Below are 18,082 nucleotides of genomic sequence, written 5' to 3' on the forward strand. Positions count from 1 at the left end.
TCCCAGCACTCACCTGAGGAACAGCCAGAGATTTCCCTGCTCCCAGCACTCACCTGGGGAACAGCCAGAGATTTCCCTGCTCCCAGCACTCACCCCAGGAACAGCCAGAGATTTCCCTGCTCCCAGCACTCACCTGGAGAACAGCCAGAGATTTCCCTGCTCCCAGCACTCACCTGGGGAACAGCCAGAGATTTCCCTGCTCCCAGCACTCACCCCAGGAACAGCCAGAGATTTCCCTGCTCCCAGCACTCACCTGAGGGAACAGCCAGAGATTTCCCTGCTCCCAGCACTCACCTGGGGAACAGCCAGAGATTTCCCTGCTCCCAGCACTCACCCCAGGAACAGCCAGAGATTTCCCTGCTCCCAGCACTCACCTGGGGAACAGCCAGAGATTTCCCTGCTCCCAGCACTCACCTGGGGAACAGCCAGAGATTTCCCTGCTCCCAGCACTCACCTGGGGAACAGCCAGAGATTTCCCTGCTCCCAGCACTCACCTGAGGAACAGCCAGAGATTTCCCTGCTCCCAGCACTCACCTGAGGGAACAGCCAGAGATTTCCCTGCTCCCAGCACTCACCCCGGGAACAGCCAGAGATTTCCCTGCTCCCAGCACTCACCCCAGGAACAGCCAGAGATATCCCTGCTCCCAGCACTCACCCCGGGAACAGCCAGAGATTTCCCTGCTCCCAGCACTCACCTGGGAACAGCCAGAGATTTCCCTGCTCCCAGCACTCACCTGGGGAACAGCCAGAGATTTCCCTGCTCCCAGCACTCACCTGAGGAACAGCCAGAGATTTCCCTGCTCCCAGCACTCACCCCAGGAACAGCCAGAGATTTCCCTGCTCCCTGTGCTCCACGGCTCCACCGGGCTCCCCATGCCCTCCCCGTGTGGAGTGCCACACCTGGCAGGAGCAGGCAGCGCAGGTGAGCTCTGCGCTCCCCAGTGACTGAGGAGGGAGCTGGAGAGGGGAGGAGAGGTGTGGGACCCTGAGGAGCCTCTCCCCGTGCCCTCCCCGAGCTCCAGCCCTGCCCGGCCCCAGCCCAGGTGCTCTCCCAGCTGAGTAACTGGTTTCACCTGTCCACACCTCTGCCACCCCTCCCTGTGCCACCAGAGCCAGCCCTGCAGCCCAACCACAGAAACTTCAGTGGCACCAGCAAACTCTGCCAAGTCATTGTTCAACCCTTTTGGGGGTGCTGGAGGTGGTGAAAGGCAGATCCAGGAGGCAGCCACGGCCAGGAGGGGGGCACAGGACACTGGGGTCAGCCACGGCCAGGAGGGGGGCACAGGACACTGGGGTCAGCCACAGCCAGGAGGGGGGCACAGGGCACTGGGGCCAGCCACAGCCAGGAGGGGGGCACAGGGAACTGGGGTCAGCCATGGCCAGGAGGGGGGCACAGGGCACTGGGGCCAGCCATGGCCAGGGGTGCCATCGAGGCTGGGAGTGGGTCACAGGAGTGTTGCTGGGAGCTGGGAGCAGTCAGCCAGGGCCAGGAGAGGGTGATAGGGCTGCCATCAGGAGCTGGAGTCAGCCAGAGTCCAGGGGATGGTCACAGGGGTGCCACCATCGAGAGCTGGAGTCAGCCATGGCCAGGAGGGGGTCACAGGGCACTGGGGTCAGCCATGGCCAGGAGGGGGGCACAGGGGTGCCACCATCGAGAGCTGGAGTCAGCTGAGGCTGGGAGGGGGTCACAGGGGTGCCATCAGGAGCTGGAGTGAGTTAACCATGGCCAGGAGGGGGTCACAGGGGTGCCACCGAGGCTGGCAGGGGGTCACAGGGGTGCCATCAGGAGCTGGAGTGAGTCAGCCATGGCCAGGAGGGGATCACAGGGGTGCCACTGGGAGCTGGGAGCAGTCAGCCATGGCCAGGAGGGGGTCACAGGGCACTGGGGTCAGCCACGGCCAGGAGGGGGGCACAGGAAACTGGGGCCAGCCACGGCCAGGAGATGGTCACAGGGGTGCCACCGAGGCTGGCAGGGGGTCACAGGGGTGTCACCGGGAGCTGGAGGCAGCCGAAGTCAGCTGGGAGACGGTCACATGGAGAGCTGGTCTCAGCCCAGGCCGGGAGGTGGCCCCGGGGGCCGCAGGGGCTCTGGAGATGGGGAGGGTGCCAGGGCGTGGCGCCCCGTTTGTGTTTGGTGGCAACATTTCCATCCCTTGTCCTTGAACTTATTCCCAGCCTCCGCCGTGATAAGAGCCAGGGGCTGGCTTCCCTTCCAGCCCCGTCTGGCACGCAGGGTACAAGGTGACCCACCCTGGGAGCTCCTGGCACCCAGCTGGAACGGGGGCCAGAAGGGGGCTGTGGGCCGGGGGGGGGATCACGGGGGACCCTCGGGGTCACACGGGCACCAGGGACTCACCCAGGTGGGCTCAGACACGGAGCTGCAGCTGGAGCCACCACCCACCCTGGTGCCACAGCCAGAGCAGCCCAGGGGGTGGCCCAGGGGGACCCGGTAGTGGCCCAGGGGGACCCGGTGGTGGCCCAGCAGGACCTGGTGGTGACCTAGCAGGACATGGTGGTGGCCCAGCAGGACCTGGTGGTGACCTAGCAGGACATGGTGGTGGCCCAGGGGGACCCGGTGATGGCCCAGGGGGGACCTGGTAGTGGCCCAGTGGGACCTGGTGGTGGCCCAGCAGGACGTGGTGGTGGCCCAGCAGAACGTGGTGGTGGCTCGGGGCGGACCTGGTGGTGGCCCCTACCAGGAGACGCCTCCGTCTCCCGTGCCAGGCCGGGATGTCGTGGCCATACCTGGCGTGCACCTCCCGTGTCCCCTGCCCTGCGGTGCCCGCGGTTACCCAGAGCAGCCGCAGCCCGGAGGGGGAGGACGGGCCCGAAGCCCGCCAGGCGCCAGCGCAGCACGGAAAAAGGGTGGGACAGGGAACGGTCGGGCTAAAAGTAACTGGAGACGGCCAGAAAAGAAAAAAAAACCCAACATCTAACGAGCCGGAGACTTCCCAGCGGAATGAAAACATCTGCCGGGCGCCGGGCGAGGGCTGGTGCGGACCTCTCGGGGTGTCCAGGGCCCGGCCAGGGGGTCCCGCAGAGCCTCCGGCAGGAGCAGGGGGGCTCGGGGAGGTGGCCCCGGCATGTCCAGGGACGGCTGAGGGGAACGAGCAGGGTGGGACCCCCGAGATGGGGCTGGAGGGGGCAGCCCCTGGGGGAGGGCGAACAAGGCAGCCCCAGCGGCGTGGGACGAGCCCGGGAACGGGGCTCCGAGGGGGGGGACGAGCCGCGGGGCCCCGGAGGGGACAACCGGCGGCTGCTGGGGGGGCGGGGGCCAGGACGCGGACACGCACCGGACGGCCCCGGGGCGGGTCGAGCCCGGCGGCGCAGCCCGGTGCGGGGTGCGGGGGCTGCCGGCGGTGCGGGAGCTGCCGGGGGTGCGGGAGCCCCTCCCGGCGGGGCGGGGCGTGCGCGGCCGCACGTCCGGAGCGGGGCGGGACGAGACCGGGCCGGCCCCGCACGGCACCGGCAGAGCGCGGCGGGCTCGGGGCGGTGCGGAGCTGCTCGGCTCCGTTTCGCCCCCTTCGGCTTGGTTCCGTTCGGTTCGGCGCGCGTCGGCTCGGCTCGGCTCGGAGCGGATTGGATCGGATCTAAGCGGATCGGGTCGGAGTAAAGCTCGGCACAGCCCGCGGAGCCCGGATCGCGGCGGGGATGGCGGTGCCGGAGCCGGACGCGCGGCTGGCGCAGGAGAAGGAGGAGGAGAGCGAGGAGGAGAGCGAGGTGCTGGAGGAGAGTCCCTGCGGCCGCTGGCAGAAGCGCCGCGAGCAGGTGGGAGCCGTGGAACGCCGGGGGGGGGACGGCGCCGCCGGGCCCTGCGGGGCCCCGGGCTGTGGGGGCACGGCGAGGGCCGCGGCCGGAGGGCGGTGCGGGGAGCGGCTCCGCGGGGAGCGAGTCCCCGGGGGCAGTGGAGGCGCGGGGAGCCGGGCTCGGTCATGTCCGGCTCGGCGCGGGGAGCGGAGCCCGCCGTGTCTCGGTGCGGGCTGTGCCACTGCGGGGAGCCGATCTCGCCGTGCCCAGGTGTGCGGGGAGCCGATCTCGCCGTGCCCAGGTGTGCGGGGAGCCGATCTCGCCGTGCCCAGGTGTGCGGGGAGCCGATCTCGCCGTGCCCAGGTGTGCGGGGAGCCGATCTCGCCGTGCCCAGGTGTGCGGGGAGCCGATCTCGCCGTGCCCGGTGCTGCTGCTGGCGCGGGCTGCAGGCTGCAAGGGCTCAGGTTTCACCGTGCCCTGCTCCGGGGTGTCTGGGGCAGGAGCCGGGCTCACCGTGTCCCGGTGCCGGGTACCGGAGGCCGGGCTCGCTGTGTGAGGCCCCGGGAGCTGGGCTCGCCGTGCCCCGGTGTGGGAAGGAGAGCCGGGCTGTGCCCCGGGGCAGCCCGGGCCCGTCCCGCGGTTCCGGTGGGACCGGCCGTGCCGGGCAGCCGGTGACCGCCCCGCGGGGCCGCTGGAGGCTCCCGGAGGGTTCTGCTGGTCTGGGTCCCGGAGCTGTGCCCGGTGCCAGCCCCACAGGTGGCAGCATGGTGACCCCGGAGCTCCCCGGGGACGTGCCGGGTCACCGCTGGGCTGTCGGGGCTGCCCTCAGAGCCCACCCCCGGAGCGGGAGAGCGCCGTTCCTCCTCTCCAGAGAAGGGGATCCGCTCATCTTCCTCCGCCAGGCTGCGGCACCAGGAGCGTCTCCCCGAAAATGGGGCTGGAGCCACCCTGTCCCTGTCAGGGCCCCCAGGAGCAGGGAGCAGAGCCGGCCGGTGAATCCTGGCCCCAGGCCGGGGCTGGGGGACAGACAGACCACAGGCACTGCCGGTGCCCGGAGGGGAAAGGCCCATGCAAGGCCAAACCCTTTATCTGCCCCTTATCTCTGCTGTCCCCGAGGCCAGACCCTTTATCTGCCCCTTATCTCCCCTGTCCGGTGAAGGACCCGGCCCCAGCGCTCAGCTCAGCCCAGGGCTGCATCTCCCGGCCTGAATTCCCAGGCTGGGCTTTGCTGAGATCCTGATCTCCTGCTCCCGGCTGATAACTCCTCCCGGCTGATAAGCTGCTCTGCCCCTCGGCGCTGCCAGGTGCTTCCACACCCCTACAGCCCCTTCCCCTCCGTTCCTGCTCCCTCCCCCTCTCTGGAAAACACCTTCCCCCCACCGGGGGCCTGACCCTCGTGAAATGAGAATATCGAGGAGCTGGAGTGTGTTCAGGGACAGGAAGGGAGCTGGGAAGGTCTGGGGGAGCTGGGCAGGGGCTCAGCCGGGAGCAAAGGAGGCTCAGGGGGGCCCCTGTGGCTCTGCACAGCCCCTGCCAGGGGGGCACAGCCGGGGGGATTTGGGATCTGATCCCAGGGAACAGGGACAGGAGGAGGGGGAACGGCCCCAGGCTGGGCCAGGGGAGCTCAGGGTGGGATCTTGGGAAATCCCTTGAGTGTGTTCTGGCCAAACAGCGAGATTTGATGGTGAAAGTTTCAATGCCAAACAAACAGCGATGTTTGATGGAGAGGGTTTCAATGCCAGTGGTGTTTAATGGTGAGGACTTCAGTGCCAAACAAACAGTGACATTTAATGGTGAGGGTTTCAATGCCACACAAACAGCAATGCTTAATGGTGAGGATTTCACTGCCAGCGATGCCTAATGGTGAGGATTTCAATGCCAAACAGTGACATTTATTGGTGAGGATTTCAGTGCCAGTGATGTTTCATGGTGAGGGTTTCAATGCCAGTGATGTTTAATGGTGAGGGTTTCAGTGCCAGTGATGTTTAATGGTGAGGATTTCACTGCCAGCAATGCTTAATGGTGAGGATTTCAGTGCCAGTGGTGTTTCATGGTGAGGATTTCAATGCCAAACAGTGACATTTACTGGTGAGGATTTCAGTACCCAGTGATGTTTAATGGTGAGAGTTTCAGTGCCCAGTGGTGTTTAATGGTGAGAGTTTCAGTGCCCAGTGGTGTTTAATGGTGAGAGTTTCAGTGCCAGCGATGTTTATTGGTGAGGGTTTCAATGCCAGTGGTGTTTAATGGTGAGGGTTTCGGTGCCAGGGATATTTCATGGTGAGGGTTTTAATGCCAGGGATGTTTCATGGTGAGAGTTTCAGTGCCCAGTGGTGTTTCATGGTGAGGGTTTCAGTGCCAGGGATGTTTCATGGTGAGGGTTTCAGTGCCAGTGATGTTTAATGGTGAGAGTTTCAGTGCCCAGTGGTGTTTCATGGTGAGGGTTTCAGTGCCAGGGATGTTTCATGGTGAGAGTTTCAGTGCCAGGGATGTTTCACGGTGAGAGTTTCAGTGCCCAGTGATGTTTCACGGTGAGGGTTTCAATGCCAGGGATGTTTCATGGTGAGGGTTTCACTGCCCAGTGGTGTTTCATGGTGAGGGTTTCAGTGCCAGGGATGTTTCATGGTGAGGGTTTCAGTGCCAGGGATGTTTCATGGTGAGGGTTTCAGTGCCAGGGATGTTTCATGGTGAGGATTTCAATGCCCAGTGGTGTTTCATGGTGAGGATTTCAGTGCCAGGGATGTTTCACGGTGAGAGTTTCACTGCCCAGTGGTGTTTCACGGTGAGGGTTTCAATGCCAGGGATGTTTCACAGTGAGGGTTTCACTGCCCAGTGGTGTTTAATGGTGAGGATTTCAGTGCCCAGTGGTGTTTCATGGTGAGGGTTTCAGTGCCAGGGATGTTTCATGGTGAGGATTTCAGTGCCAGGGATGTTTATTGGTGAGGATTTCAGTGCCAGGGATGTTTCACGGTGAGAGTTTCACTGCCCAGGGATGTTTCATGGTGAGAGTTTCACTGCCCAGTGGTGTTTCATGGTAAGGGTTTCAGTGCCAGGGATGTTTCATGGTGAGGGTTTCAGTGCCAGGGATGTTTATTGGTGAGGATTTCACTGCCCAGTGGTGTTTCATGGTGAGGGTTTCAGTGCCAGGGATGTTTCATGGTGAGGGTTTCAATGCCAGGGATGTTTCATGGTGAGGGTTTCAGTGCCAGGGATGTTTCATGGTGAGAGTTTCACTGCCCAGTGGTGTTTCATGGTGAGGGTTTCAATGCCAGGGATGTTTCATGGTGAGGGTTTCAGTGCCAGGGATGTTTATTGGTGAGGGTTTCAATGCCAGGGATGTTTCATGGTGAGGGTTTCAGTGCCAGGGATGTTTAATGGTGAGGGTTTCAGTGCCAGGGATGTTTCATGGTGAGGGTTTCAGTGCCAGGGATGTTTCATGGTGAGGGTTTCAGTGCCAGGGATGTTTCATGGTGAGGGTTTCAGTGCCAGGGATGTTTCATGGTGAGGGTTTCAGTGCCAGGGATGTTTCATGGTGAGGGTTTCAGTGCCAGGGATGTTTCATGGTGAGGGTTTCAGTGCCAGGGATGTTTCATGGTGAGGGTTTCAGTGCCAGGGATGTTTCATGGTGAGGGTTTCAGTGCCAGGGATGTTTCATGGTGAGGGTTTCAGTGCCAGGGATGTTTCATGGTGAGGATTTCAATGCCAGGGATGTTTAATGGTGAGGGTTTCACTGCCCAGTGGTGTTTCATGGTGAGGGTTTCAGTGCCCCACAAACAGTGATGTTTAATGAGGATTTCCATGCTGATTTATGCAGGACCTTTCTGGAGCGGTGCTGCCATGCCCAGACCTGGCCCAGGGGAGTTCATCCCTCCTGTGCAGGTGTGGGACAGGTGGGAACCCCCAGAGCCATCTCCGCACGAGTGCTGCGGGTCCGGTGCTCTCCATCCCCGGGGGTTTTCCAGCTGGGGCAGGGAAGGGTGGGCTGGCCCTCCCGAGGGGTGGGAGGGAAGGGGAGGGTGGGCTGTCCTTCCCTGGGCAGCACAGCAGCTCCAGGAGAGCCAGAGTGGCAGGAAGGCTCCGTGATTGCCGGCTGGAGGAAGTTTGTGCCGGAGCTGTGCCGATTTACAGATGTTTGTGCCGATTCACAGATCTTTGTGCCGATTCTCAGATGTTTGTGCAGGTTCTCAGATGTTTGTGCAGGTTCTCAGATCTTTGTGCAAGTTCTCAGATGTTTGTGCCGATTCACAGATGTTTGTTTGTGCCGGTTCTCAGATGTTTGTTTGTGCAGGTTCACAGATGTTTGTGCCGATTCACAGATGTTCGTGCAGGTTCTCAGATCTTTGTGCAGGTTCACAGATGTTCGTGCCGGTTCACAGATGTTTGTTTGTGCAGGTTCTCAGATGTTTGTGCAGGTTCTCAGATGTTTGTGCAGGTTCTCAGATGTTTGTGCAGGTTCTCAGATGTTTGTGCAGGTTCACAGATGTTTGTGCAGGTTCACAGATGTTTGTTTGTGCAGGTTCTCAGATGTTTGTGCAGGTTCACAGATGTTTGTTTGTGCAGGTTCACAGATGTTTGTTTGTGCAGGTTCTCAGATCTTTGTGCCGGTTCTCAGATCTTTGTGCAGGTTCTCAGATCTTTGTGCAGGTTCTCAGATCTTTGTGCAGGTTCTCAGATGTTCATGCAGGTTCTCAGATCTTTGTTTGTGCCGATTCACAGGTGTTTGTTTGTGCCGGTTCTCAGATGTTCGTGCAGGTTCTCAGATCTTTGTGCAGGTTCTCAGATCTTTGTGCAGGTTCTCAGATGTTCGTGCAGGTTCTCAGATCTTTGTGCAGGTTCTCAGATCTTTGTGCAGGAAGGAGCCGGGCGCTGCAGATCCACTCTGCTCTCCCTGCCCTCGGCTCTGCTGGGCTTTGTCCCCACAGGGAGCTCCTGCTGGAGCCCCACTGGCTTTATTTATTTCCCCAATCCGAGGGTCCAGCCCTGTGGGGGACCCCCAGAGCTGAGATTTGGAGGGCAGGGCCAGCGGGGTCCTGGTGGGCAGGGCTGGGCTGGGAGCCTGGGGTGCTGGGGGGGCAGGGTCCTGCCTGGCCCGGGGGCTCAGCCTGGAGCAAATGGGGCTCGGGGGGCCCTTGTAGCTCTGCACAGCTCCTGCCAGGAGGGGACAGCCGGGGGGTCAGGCTCTGCTCCAGGGAACAGGGACAGGAGGAGAGGGAACGGCCTCAGGCTGGGCCAGGGGAGCTCAGGGTGGGATCTTGTGGGAATTCCTCCCAGAAAGGGCTGCCCAGGGCAGTGGGGTCCCCACTGGGGGCAGATGTCCCCTCCCTGTGGCTGTGGTGCCTGGCACATGGGTTGGTGGTGGGACAGGGTGGGCTCAGAGGGCTCAGAGGCTTTTCCAACCCGGACCATTCCGTGGTTCTGCAGACTGGCAGTGATGTTACTGAATTGTTGTGTGAGTGGAGCAGCACAAGGAGTGCCCCTCGTTTCCACGTGCAGGGCTGTGCTGGGCCTGCCCTGCCCCAGGGGGAGCCTCCCTTCCCTGCTCCCTTGTCTCGTTGTGACCCTCTGCTCCTCGGGATGTGGAGGCACAGGGTGCCAGGAGCAGCTCGGGGAGCAGGACCCTCGGGCGGGGGGTGAGAGGAGCAGCCCCCTGGCCCTGGCAGGGTCCCAGCCCTGCCCTGCCCCTCTCAGGGCTCTGCTGCCGTTTGGGAACTGCTGCTGGCACACGATTTCCCACCTGGGAGCACCGGGGCTCTCTCAGCCTTGCCTCCATTGTCGCATGTCCCAGCTAGATGGTGGCAGTGGTGATTTATTAGAATTATGGATATTGATTTATTACCGATATCCAACTGTGACAGACAAAAACTCTCTGACAGTTTAGAGTTACAAAGTGTGTGTTTATTGTGGGATGGCTCCCAGATACACACCCAATTTACAGGTGATCACAGAGCCCTTGTATCTGTACAGGTATTGAATACCCAAAATACAAATGTATATTGATAACTCTGGCACATCCCATTCCCTGCTTTGTATGGTAATTAGTTCAAAAGCCATTAAGCATGGTAATTAGTTCAAAAGCTATTAAGCATGTGCAGTTTGTTCCTGGAAATGGGTCGGTGGTCCCTGTCATGGGGAGGGGTCCCAAGATGAGGAAGTAAATGAAGTCTTCCTCGTTCTGACCTTTCTGCCTTCTCAATGCAAATCTGACAAATGAGCCCTTGGTAGAACTCCTGTTCCTGCCTTCAGCTGGGTTCAGAGCAGAGGAGCCCCACAATTGTCTGATGTTCCCAAAATCCATTTATCAGTTTCCATATTCTTCATTACAAACCCAGCTCACCAAACACTGCACTGACAAGCAATCAATTATTAGTTAACTACTCTTAACTTCATCAAGGCCTACTCGTTTATTTTGATTAACTCTAATGAAGCTTATCTCTAACTAAGATCTCAGTTCCTCTAAAATCTTAACTAAAACCTCAGCTCCTCTAAAATCTCTAAATTCTTTAAAGTTTATGCTTCAGTGGGGGGATGGCAGTCCCCATTTTCCGGGGCTCCACAGAATCCCAGCGCCCAGGGGAGGCACAGCATGGAACAAAAAGGACACAGCAGCACGGGCCTGGGTGGCCCTGGGTCACTTTATTTGGGGTTACACTCCTGGGGTGGCCCTGGGTCACTTTATTTGGGGTTACACTCCTGGGGTGGCCCTGGGTCACTTTATTTGGGGTTACACTCCTGGGGTGGCACTGGGTCACTTTATTTGGGGTTACACTCCAGGGGTGGCACTGGGTCACTTTATTTGGTGTTACACTCCAGGGGTGGCACTGAGTCACTTTATTTGGGGTTACACTCCTGGGGTGGCCCTGGGTTATTTTATTTGGGGTTACACTCCTGGGGTGGCACTGGGTCACTTTATTTGGGGTTACACTCCTGGGGTGGCACTGGGTCACTTCATTTGGGGTTACACTCCTGGGGTGGCCCTGGGTTATTTTATTTGGGGTTACACTCCCATAGGGAGGATACAATGTAAGAACTGCGGGTGGAACACAAGGCAGGGAATACAAGGGAGGAAAACTGCTTGGGACAGGAGGGGTTAACAGCTGGATGTGGGAGGAAGGGGTTTGAAACTGGGCAGAAAAGTAGCTAAATAGCAAAAATATAAACCCACACCTGGCTCAACTGAATAACAAAGGCAGGTCTGTGTCCCTCTGAAAGCAGGGGGAGAAAAAACCCCAAAAGGACAAATCAAACAACAACCTTCAAAATACAAACACACCAAAACAGTCCGTGACCTCATTTGCCTTTCCCACCCACCCACCCCGGGCCGTGCCAGCGCAGGGAGAAGAAATTTGGTTTTCTGCTTTTCTGGGAGGTTTTGAGCCTCTGCTGGTGTGAGCAGGGCTGGGCTGAGCCTGGCTTATCAGCCTGGTTTATCCCAGCTGGGCTGAGCCTGGCTCATCAGCCTGGTTTATCCCTGCCGGGCTGAGCCTGGCTCATCAGCCTGGTTTATCCCAGCTGGGCTGAGCCTGGCTCATCAGCCTGGTTTATCCCTGCTGGGCTGAGCCTGGCTCATCAGCCTGGTTTATCCCTGTTGGGCTGAGCCTGGCTCATCAGCCTGGTTTATCCCTGCTAGGCTGAGCCTGGCTCATCAGCCTGGTTTATCTCTGCTGGGCTGAGCCTGGCTCATCAGCCTGGTTTATCCCTGTTGGGCTGAGCCTGGTTCATCAGCCTGGTTTATCCCAGCTGGGCTGAGCCTGGCTCATCAGCCTGGTTTATCCCTGCTGGGCTGAGCCTGGCTCATCAGCCTGGTTTATCCCTGCTGGGCTGAGCCTGGCTCATCAGCCTGGTTTATCCCTGCCGGGCTGAGCCTGGTTCATCAGCCTGGTTTATCCCAGCTGGGCTGAGCCTGGCTCATCAGCCTGGTTTATCCCTGCTGGGCTGAGCCTGGCTCATCAGCCTGGTTTATCCCTGCTGGGCTGAGCCTGGCTCATCAGCCTGGTTTATCCCTGCTGGGCTGAGCCTGGCTCATCAGCCTGGTTTATCCCTGCTGGGCTGAGCCTGGCTCATCAGCCTGGTTTATCCCAGCTGGGCTGAGCCTGGCTCATCAGCCTGGTTTATCCCCGCCGGGCTGAGCCTGGCTCTTCAGCCTGGTTTATCCCCGCTGGGCTGAGCCTGGCTCATCAGCCTGGTTTATCCCTGCCGGGCTGAGCCTGGCTCATCAGCCTGGTTTATCCCAGCTGGGCTGAGCCTGGCTCATCAGCCTGGTTTATCCCTGTTGGGCTGAGCCTGGCTCATCAGCCTGGTTTATCCCAGCTGGGCTGAGCCTGGCTCATCAGCCTGGTTTATCCCTGCTGGGCTGAGCCTGGCTCATCAGCCTGGTTTATCCCTGCTAGGCTGAGCCTGGCTCATCAGCCGGGTTTATCCCTGCTGGGCTGAGCCTGGCTCATCAGCCTGGTTTATCCCTGCCGGGCTGAGCCTGGCTCATCAGCCTGGTTTATCTCTGCCGGGCTGAGCCTGGCTCATCAGCCTGGTTTATCCCAGCTGGGCTGAGCCTGGCTCATCAGTCTGGTTTATCCCTGCTGCCCAGGAAAGGGAGCTGGGCTGAGCCTGGCTCATCAGCCTGGTTTATCCCAGCTGGGCTGAGCCTGGCTCATCAGCCTGGTTTATCCCAGGAAGGGGGGCTGTGACCAGCAGGAGTTTGCTGCCCGGCGCTGCTGCTCCCACCACGTCTGTCTGTCCCGTCCGTCTGTCCCGTTCCCTGGGCCCAGGCTGTGATTTCCGCCCCCTCCCCATCCCCCGCTGTCAGTTCTGCCCCTGTGGGGGTGCCCTGGGGCAGCTCTGGGCTCCTGCAGCCCTTCCCTGGGGATGGAGAGCTCAGCTGGGGCTCCTGGAGGGAACTGGGAGTCGTTTATTCCTCTGAGCCGCCCTGGAGCTGGCCCCTGCTCCTGACTCCGCTGCTGCTGCCAGGGTGGGATTTGCTTTGGCATTTTAGGGTTAATATCCAAGGATTCAGGATGATATCCATGAATATAGGGTTAATATCCAAGGATTCAGGATGATATCCAAAAATTTGGGGTTAATATCCAAGGATTCAGGATGATATCCAAAAATTTAGGGTTAATATCCAAGGATTCGGGATGATATCCAAAAATTTAGGGTTAATATCCAAGGATTCAGGGTGATATCCAAAAATTTAGGGTTAATATCCAAGAATTCAGGATGATATCCATGAATAGAGGGTTAATATCCAAGGATTCAGGATGATATCCATGAATATAGGGTGAATATCCAAGGATTCAGGGTGATATCCATGAATATAGGGTGAATATCCAAGGATTCAGGATGATATCCATGAATATAGGGTGAATATCCAAGGATTCAGGATGATATCCAAGGATTCAGGGTGATATCCGTGAATAGAGGGTTAATATCCAAGGATTCAGGATGATATCCATGAATAGAGGGTTAATATCCAAGGATTCAGGGTGATATCCATGAATATAGGGTGAATATCCAAGAATTCAGGGTGATATCCATGGATATAGGGTGAATATCCAAGATTTCAGGATGATATCCATGAATATAGGGTTAATATCCAAGGATTCAGGATGATATCCATGAATATAGGGTGAATATCCAAGGATTCAGGATGATATCCAAAAATTTGGGGTTAATATCCAAGGATTCAGGATGATATCTAAGAATTTGGGGTTAATATCCAAGGATTCACGGTGATGTCCATGAATATTGAGTTAATATCCCTAAATTTTGGCTAACATACAGGACTTTGGGGTTAATAGCCCCCAGCAGGAAAGGAGGGGGGGACTCTGCCCCTCTGGCCAGGTGAGAGCCCACCTGCAGAGCTGCCCCAGCCCTGGGGACACAGCAGCAGCACCTGGAGCTGCTGGGGAGAGTCCAGAGCAGCCACGGAGCTGCTGCAGGGCTGGAGCCAGGCTGGGACACCTGGGGGGGCTCACCTGGAGAGGAGAGAGAGCCAGGCTGGGACACCTGGGGGGGCTCACCTGGAGAGGAGAGAGAGCTGGGGGGGCTCACCTGGAGAGGAGGGAGAGCTGGGGGGGCTCACCTGGAGACGAGGGAGAGCTGGGGGGGCTCACCTGGAGAGGAGGGAGAGCCAGGGTGGGACACCTGGGGGGGCCCACCTGGAGAGGAGGGAGAGCTGGGGGGGCTCACCTGGAGAGGAGGGAGAGCCAGGCTGGGACACCTGGGAGGGCTCACCTGGAGAGGAGGGAGAGCTGGGGGGGCTCACCTGGAGAGGAGGGAGAGCCAGGGTGGGACACCTGGGGGGGCTCACCTGGAGAAGAGGGAGAGCTGGGGGGGCTCACCTGGAGAGGAGGGAGAGCCAGGCTGGGACAGCTGTGGGGGCTCACCTGGAGGGGAGAAGGCTCCAGGGAGAGCTGGGGGGCTCACCTGGAGGGGAGAAGGCTCCAGGGAGAGCTGGGGGGCTCACCTGGAGGGGAGAAGGCTCCAGGGAGAGCTGGGGGGGCTCACCTGGAGACAAGGGAGAGCCAGGCTGGGACACCTGGGGGGGCTCACCTGGAGAGGAGAAGCTCCAGGGACACCTCAGAGCCCTTGCAGGGCCTGAAGGGGCTCCAGGAGAGCTGGAGAGGGACTGGGGACAAGGATGGAGGGACAGGAGCCAGGGAATGGCTCCCAGTGCCAGAGGGCAGGGCTGGGTGGGATTTTGGGAACTGGGAATTGCTCCTGGCAGGGTGGGCAGGGGCTGGGCTGGAATTGCCAGCTGCCCCTGGGTCCCTGCAGGTTTTCCAGGCCAGGCTGGACACTGGGACACCCTGGCACAGTGGAAGGTGTCCCTGCCCATGTCACAGGGTGGGGCTGGGGGCGTTGAAGACCCCTCCCCACCCAAACCCTCCTGGGGCTCTCCAGCTCTGGGCTTTGACTCCTCCAGCAGGGTGAAAGGAGGGAAAGGGGGAAACAGCAGCAAAAAAGAAAAACGCAGGGGAGAAACGCTGAGGCAGCACTTGAGGAGAATGAGGCGGTGTTAAAAACCCAGCCAGGGTGGGAAAAGGAGAACAAAACATGGCAAAGGAGCGCTGGAATCCCGGGAGGTGCAGGGGCTCCCATTTTTAGGCATGGATGAGGTCTGGCTTGGCAGCAGCTCCCGGCTCCACGCTGGGCTTTGGGAACGCTCCAGCCCTGCCATTTCTGCCACGGGGTTATTTTTAAAGGCTGCTCTGTCGCCAGCCGTGCCCTGGGAGCTGGGCTGGGAGCTGCCAGGAGCCTTCCAGTGCGGGGGGATCAGCTGCAGGGCCTGGCTGCCTCCTCTGCTCCTCCTCCTCTGCCCCCCTGGCTTCTGTCTGCCCCCGGGAACCTTGCAGGGGGACTCTGGGGGGACCCTGCCCGTCCCAGCTGATCTCGCAGCTGCCAAGGATTTTGGGTGAATGGCCAAGAATTCAGGACCAGATCCATGGATTTAGCGTTAATATCCCAAAATTTTGGCTACTATACAGGACTTTGGGGTTAATAGCCAAGAATTCAGGGTGATATCCATGAATTTAGGGTTAATGTCCAAGAATTCAGGATGATATCCAAAAATTTAGGGCTAATATCCAAGACTTATGGGTTTATACCCAAGAATTTAGGGTGAGATCCAAAAATTAAGGGTTAATATCCAAGAATTATGGGTGGTGTCCATAAATTTAGGGTTAATATCCAAGAATTTAGGCTAATATCCAGGACTTTAGGGTTAATATCCAAGAATTTCAGCTAATATCCAGGACTTTAGGGTTAATATGCAAGAATTTAGGGTTAATATCCAAGAATTCAGGGTGACAGCCATGAATTTAGGGTTAATATCCAAGAATTTAGGCTAATATTCAGGACTTCAGGGTTAATACCCAGGACTTAGGGGTTAATATCCAGGACTTTGGGGTTAATATCCAGCACTTGAGGACAGTGGAGGCTGCGCCCTGGCTGTGCTCTGAACAGGGGTTCTGGGGCACCCCAGCCAAGGGGGAGCCAAGAGGAAATGGAATTCCAGAGCTCTCCAGTGAATAAATGTTACTGGAAGCAGACAGTGCAGCGCTGTCCCCAGCACGGGTCTGGCACGGATCGAGCCTGGGCTGTTCTGGATTTGGAGCCTGGATGGAGCCTGGGCTGTGCTGGATTTGGAGCCTGGATGGAGCCTGGGCTGTGCTGGATTTGGAGCCTGGATGGATCCTGGGCTGTGCTGGATTTGGAGCCTGGATGGAGCCTGGGCTGTTCTGGATTTGGAGCCTGGATGGAGCCTGGGCTGTGCTGGATTTGGAGCCTGCATCAAGCCTGGGCTGTGCTGGATTTGGAGCCTGGATGGAGCCTGGGCTGTGCTGGATTTGGAGCCTGGATGGAGCCTGGGCTGTGCCGGATTTGGAGCCTGGATGGAGCCTGGGCTGTGCCGGATTTGGAGCCTGGATGGAGCCTGGGCTGTGCTGGATTTGGAGCCTGGATGGAGCCTGGGCTGTGCCGGATTTGGAGCCTGGATGGAGCCTGGGCTGTTCTGGATTTGGAGCCTGGATGGAGCCTGGGCTGTGCTGGATTTGGAGCCTGGATGGAGCCTGGGCTGTGCTGGATTTGGAGCCTGGATGGAGCCTGGGCTGTGCCGGATTTGGAGCCTGGATGGAGCCTGGGCTGTGCCGGATTTGGAGCCTGGAGCCCTCCCCATCACTCTCTGTGGGTGGAGCAGGGTTTGGACGGACAGACAGACGGATGGACGGACGGACAGATGGCTGGACAGACAGATGGACGGACGGATGGACGGATGGATGGACGGACAGATGGATGGACAGACGGATGGATGGATGGATGGACGGACGGACAGATGGATGGACAGATGGACGGATGGACGGATGGATGGACGGACGGATGGACGGACGGATGGACGGACGGATGGACGGACGGATGGACGGACGGATGGACGGACGGATGGACGGACGGATGGATGGATGGACGGATGGACAGACGGACGGATGGACAGATGGATGGACAGATGGATGGATGGACGGATGGATGGATGGAGGGATGGACGGACGGATGGATGAGAGATGGACGGATGGATGGACAGACGGATGGATGGAGGGATGGACGGACGGATGGACAGACGGATGGATGGACGGACGGATGGATGGACGGACAGACGGATGGATGGACAGACGGATGGATGGACGGACGGATGGATGGATGGACAGACGGATGGATGGACGGACGGATGGATGGACAGACGGATGGACAGACGGATGGATGGATGGACAGACGGATGGACGGATGCAGCCTCGGGGCCGCCCTCGCCGTGCCGCGCTCCGCGTTTCACCGAGCCTTTAATCCTCCGGGAGCTGGCCCGGCCACAACAATCCCCAGCCTTGTTCTGTCTGCTGGGGCGGGGCTGACGTCAGCCTGCCGGGAGGCTGCAGCGCAGCAGCTTGTGGTTTTTCATGCAGGAACACGCTCCTCAATCCCCGTCCGTGCTCTGAAAGGAATTCCAGGCTGCAGCTCCTCAATCCCCATCCGTGTTCTGAAGGGAGTGCCAGGCTGCAGCTCCTTTAGCCCGTTCCTGTTCTCCATGGGAATTCCAGGCTGCAGCTCCTTTATCCCATCCCTGTCCTGCTGAGGAATTGCAGGCTGCAGCTCCTTTATCCCATCCCTGCTCAGGAATTCCAGGCTGCAGCTCCTTTATCCCATCCCTGCTGAGGAATTCCAGGCTGCAGCTCCTTTATCCCATCCCATCCCATCCCTGCTGAGGAATTCCAGGCTGCAGCTCCTTTATCCCATCCCTGTCCTGTTCAGGAATTCCAGGCTGCAGCTCCTTTATCCCATCCCTGTCCTGTTCAGGAATTCCAGGCTGCAGCTCCTTTATCCCATCCCATCCCTGCTGAGGAATTCCAGGCTGCAGCTCCTTTTTCCCATCCCTGTCCTGTTCAGGAATTCCAGGCTGCAGCTCCTTTATCCCATCCCTGTCCTGCTGAGGAATTCCAGGCTGCAGCTCCTTTTTCCTTTATCCTCAGCTCCCGGCCCGTTCCCCCTGTGCTCCCCCCTCCCGCAGCGTTACAATTCCTGGCATTTTCCCTGTTTTCTTCCCTTTCCTGCCTTTATCCGCGCTGGTCTTTGGCCCTTTCCCTCTCTTTCCCAAGGGGGAGGTTTTGTTTGAGCTGCGGCCGGCTCCAGCCCCCTCCGTGCCCCTCGGCTCCTTCCTGCTTTTCCTGTGCTGTAACCGGAGCCCTCGGCAGTCCCGGGGGTTGGGTTTGTGTTCGCTGCCGGCCTGGGGCTCTCCCGGGCCGGGTGAAGCTTCTGGAACGCTAAGGCTGGGCTCTGAGCTCTGCCCTGAGCCCTGGTG

At 59.1% G+C, this 18,082-nt stretch overlaps 1 protein-coding gene across 2 annotated transcripts in view; it reads left to right on the forward strand.

The window, feature by feature from the left end:
- Positions 1–3,438: 3,438 nt before the first annotated feature.
- The window catches only part of NRBP2 (nuclear receptor binding protein 2), a 51,561-nt gene continuing 36,917 nt past the window's right edge, over positions 3,439–18,082 (forward strand). The window contains exon 1 of one of the 2 annotated variants that reach the window (XM_059869115.1): positions 3,439–3,768. In XM_059869115.1, coding sequence (XP_059725098.1) covers positions 3,652–3,768 — 117 coding nt within the window. In that variant the 5' untranslated portion in view covers positions 3,439–3,651. The remainder of the gene's footprint in view (positions 3,769–18,082) is intronic. The other variant, XM_059869123.1, reaches the window with a different exon arrangement.

Source organism: Haemorhous mexicanus, chromosome 1 (assembly GCF_027477595.1).
Source record: "Haemorhous mexicanus isolate bHaeMex1 chromosome 1, bHaeMex1.pri, whole genome shotgun sequence".
Taxonomy (NCBI): domain Eukaryota; kingdom Metazoa; phylum Chordata; class Aves; order Passeriformes; family Fringillidae; genus Haemorhous; species Haemorhous mexicanus.